Here is a 2,183-nt window from a genome sequence, read left to right as displayed (position 1 = left end):
TCTATATTCTACTCACTTGAGGCCATAGAATTATCTAACAACTCTGGAATTCGCAATTTGCTGGAAACACATACTACGGTTAGATAAAATCAAAAGTTTAACCTTTTTTTGTAAATCAAACGGATCGTTGCAACTTAAATTTTGCATTAATATGCACATGCACAATTAAAAGACACACTTCGCGAGATTTTGCTCATTGTTTCACTCATTTTCCACAAAAAGTCATTTTTTGCTATTCCCACCCACAGGCGTTAAATTATTGCAATTTAATTTCCAACAATTGATATAAATATCGCCGAAATCGGAGGAGATAGCAAGTTGAATTCAGTTCACCACGGTTAACACTCAAACCGTAGTTTAAATCTAACATCATGAAATTGTTCGTTATTTTCGCTGTTGCTCTTGTTGGTAAGTGCGATTTGTGCATAAATTAACGCAATTTACAAATTTCGCGAGTTTAGAAACGTTCAAGAGATTGTTTGTCCATGCTCTGTTAATTTCTGCATAGTCGATGGGTCAAGTGATTAATCTGTGATTGATTTCGTAATTCGCAGGTGCCGCACATGCTGGATACATCGGCAGTGGTTCCGGTTCTTCCGGTCATGGTTCTTCAGGCCATGGTTCCTCGAGCTACGTTTCAATTGGAAGCAGTGGCCTTCGCACCATTGCCCAAGGATCAGCTGACCAAGCTAACTCAGCCGTAGCTCAACAACATGCCGCCGCCCGCCAAGCATCCTACGTTGCCAAGAGTACTTTGGCCCAAGCTGCTGCTCAGGCCGCCGCCACCGCTCAAGCCGCCCTCACCGGCAAGGCCGTAGTACTCCAAACTTTGGAACAAGTCGTAGAGATCTTCGAGCAAACCTTCAGTGCTTCCGCTGGACAATTGGAACAAACTCAACATGCTGCTGCTGCCGCCGCCGCTGCAGTCCGCAAGGCTCAAGAACATCTTGCTGGAGTCAACAGTGTTCTGATCAGTGCTCAAGGAGTTTACGAACAAGCCCAACAAGCTGCCAGCTCAGCGACCTCTGAATTCGCTTCCCAACAATCAATGGTAGAGAAGGCCAAGGCTCGCCTTCACGCTCTTGAATCTCAATTGGAACGCATCCGTATCGACTATGCTGCCACCCAAGATGCTGCTGAAAAGGCTAGTTTGGCCGCCCAAGCTGCCCAAAGCAATGCTGCTGAGGCTGGATCACATGCCGCCCTTGAACTTGAGAAATCTGCTGCCGCCGCAGCTATCAATAGCATTGAAGACCACGAATATGAACATGTCATCGATGTCAAGAGCAAATACTCCCATTAAGAAGTGTCGGGGAGATAACCACCCTTCGTCCATTGTTTTAACTTTATTTTCAGGAAACGCATAGTCAAATAAAAAGTTTTGTTTAAAAAACACGAAAATTTTTTGTTTTACATATCATTTATCGTAAACTAGGAAATCACCTCGCACAAGTTACAGATTACGTTGTCTCCAACGGGAAACTAGCTCCTCTAATCCACTATCATCAAAAGGAATCCCTACTTGGCGATTTGCATGAATTTCCGAAAATTTAAACTTTTTAAGTATTTTTTTTTTATTAAAATCGGTTCACTGTTTTTTTTTTGTAGAGGTGGATGCATCGAAAGCCACAATGTGGGGTCTTAACACACTAAAACCACCTCTGCCCCACGCCACTATTAGAGACATTACATCATGGGGCGGATTACAGTCCCAGCGGCTTACTCTTATGGTGAGAATTATTCCCTCCCTGCCGCTTTTTCGGAAGCGCTCTAACCTTCGAAGCTTCTCCTCAAAACAGCTTATGATGTCATTAACAGCTTTCCACATTTCTTGGGATTCAGGTATTTACGGAATGCACATCTCCACTTGGACGGGTCTGATAAAGAGAAGCTGTTCTCTCTCGTTTGTAAATCTCGAACACATGAAGAGTATGTGTTCCGGATCCTCGTATTTGTTTAGACATCTAAGACAAAAGGGAGAATCGTCATGTCTAAAACGATGTAGGCATGGTGGGCCTAGTCAAGTGGTAGTTGACATCTCCATTGCCTGAATATTTGGAATCAGCCTGTGCGTCCAACATTCCTATCATATCCTGATTGTACGCGTTCTCTCTTCTCGTCGTTTCCCTGCCTTCCCGTTCGGGTAGCTCAAGCGTTCCTTGAAGGTCAATCGATGATCCACA

At 43.9% G+C, this 2,183-nt stretch overlaps 1 protein-coding gene across 1 annotated transcript; it reads left to right on the top strand.

The window, feature by feature from the left end:
• The first annotated feature begins 310 nt into the window (after window positions 1-310).
• On the top strand, window positions 311-1,401 carry LOC119659446. Its single transcript, XM_038067530.1, has 2 exons — window positions 311-408; window positions 555-1,401. The coding sequence occupies exons 1-2, from the start codon at window positions 372-374 to the stop codon at window positions 1,301-1,303; spliced, it is 786 nt and encodes a 261-aa protein (XP_037923458.1). The 5' UTR covers window positions 311-371; the 3' UTR covers window positions 1,304-1,401.
• The last annotated feature ends 782 nt before the right edge of the window (window positions 1,402-2,183 follow it).

Source organism: Hermetia illucens, chromosome 6, assembly GCF_905115235.1.
Source record: "Hermetia illucens chromosome 6, iHerIll2.2.curated.20191125, whole genome shotgun sequence".
NCBI lineage: Eukaryota > Metazoa > Arthropoda > Insecta > Diptera > Stratiomyidae > Hermetia > Hermetia illucens.
This window is presented reverse-complemented; position numbering and strand designations above follow the sequence as displayed.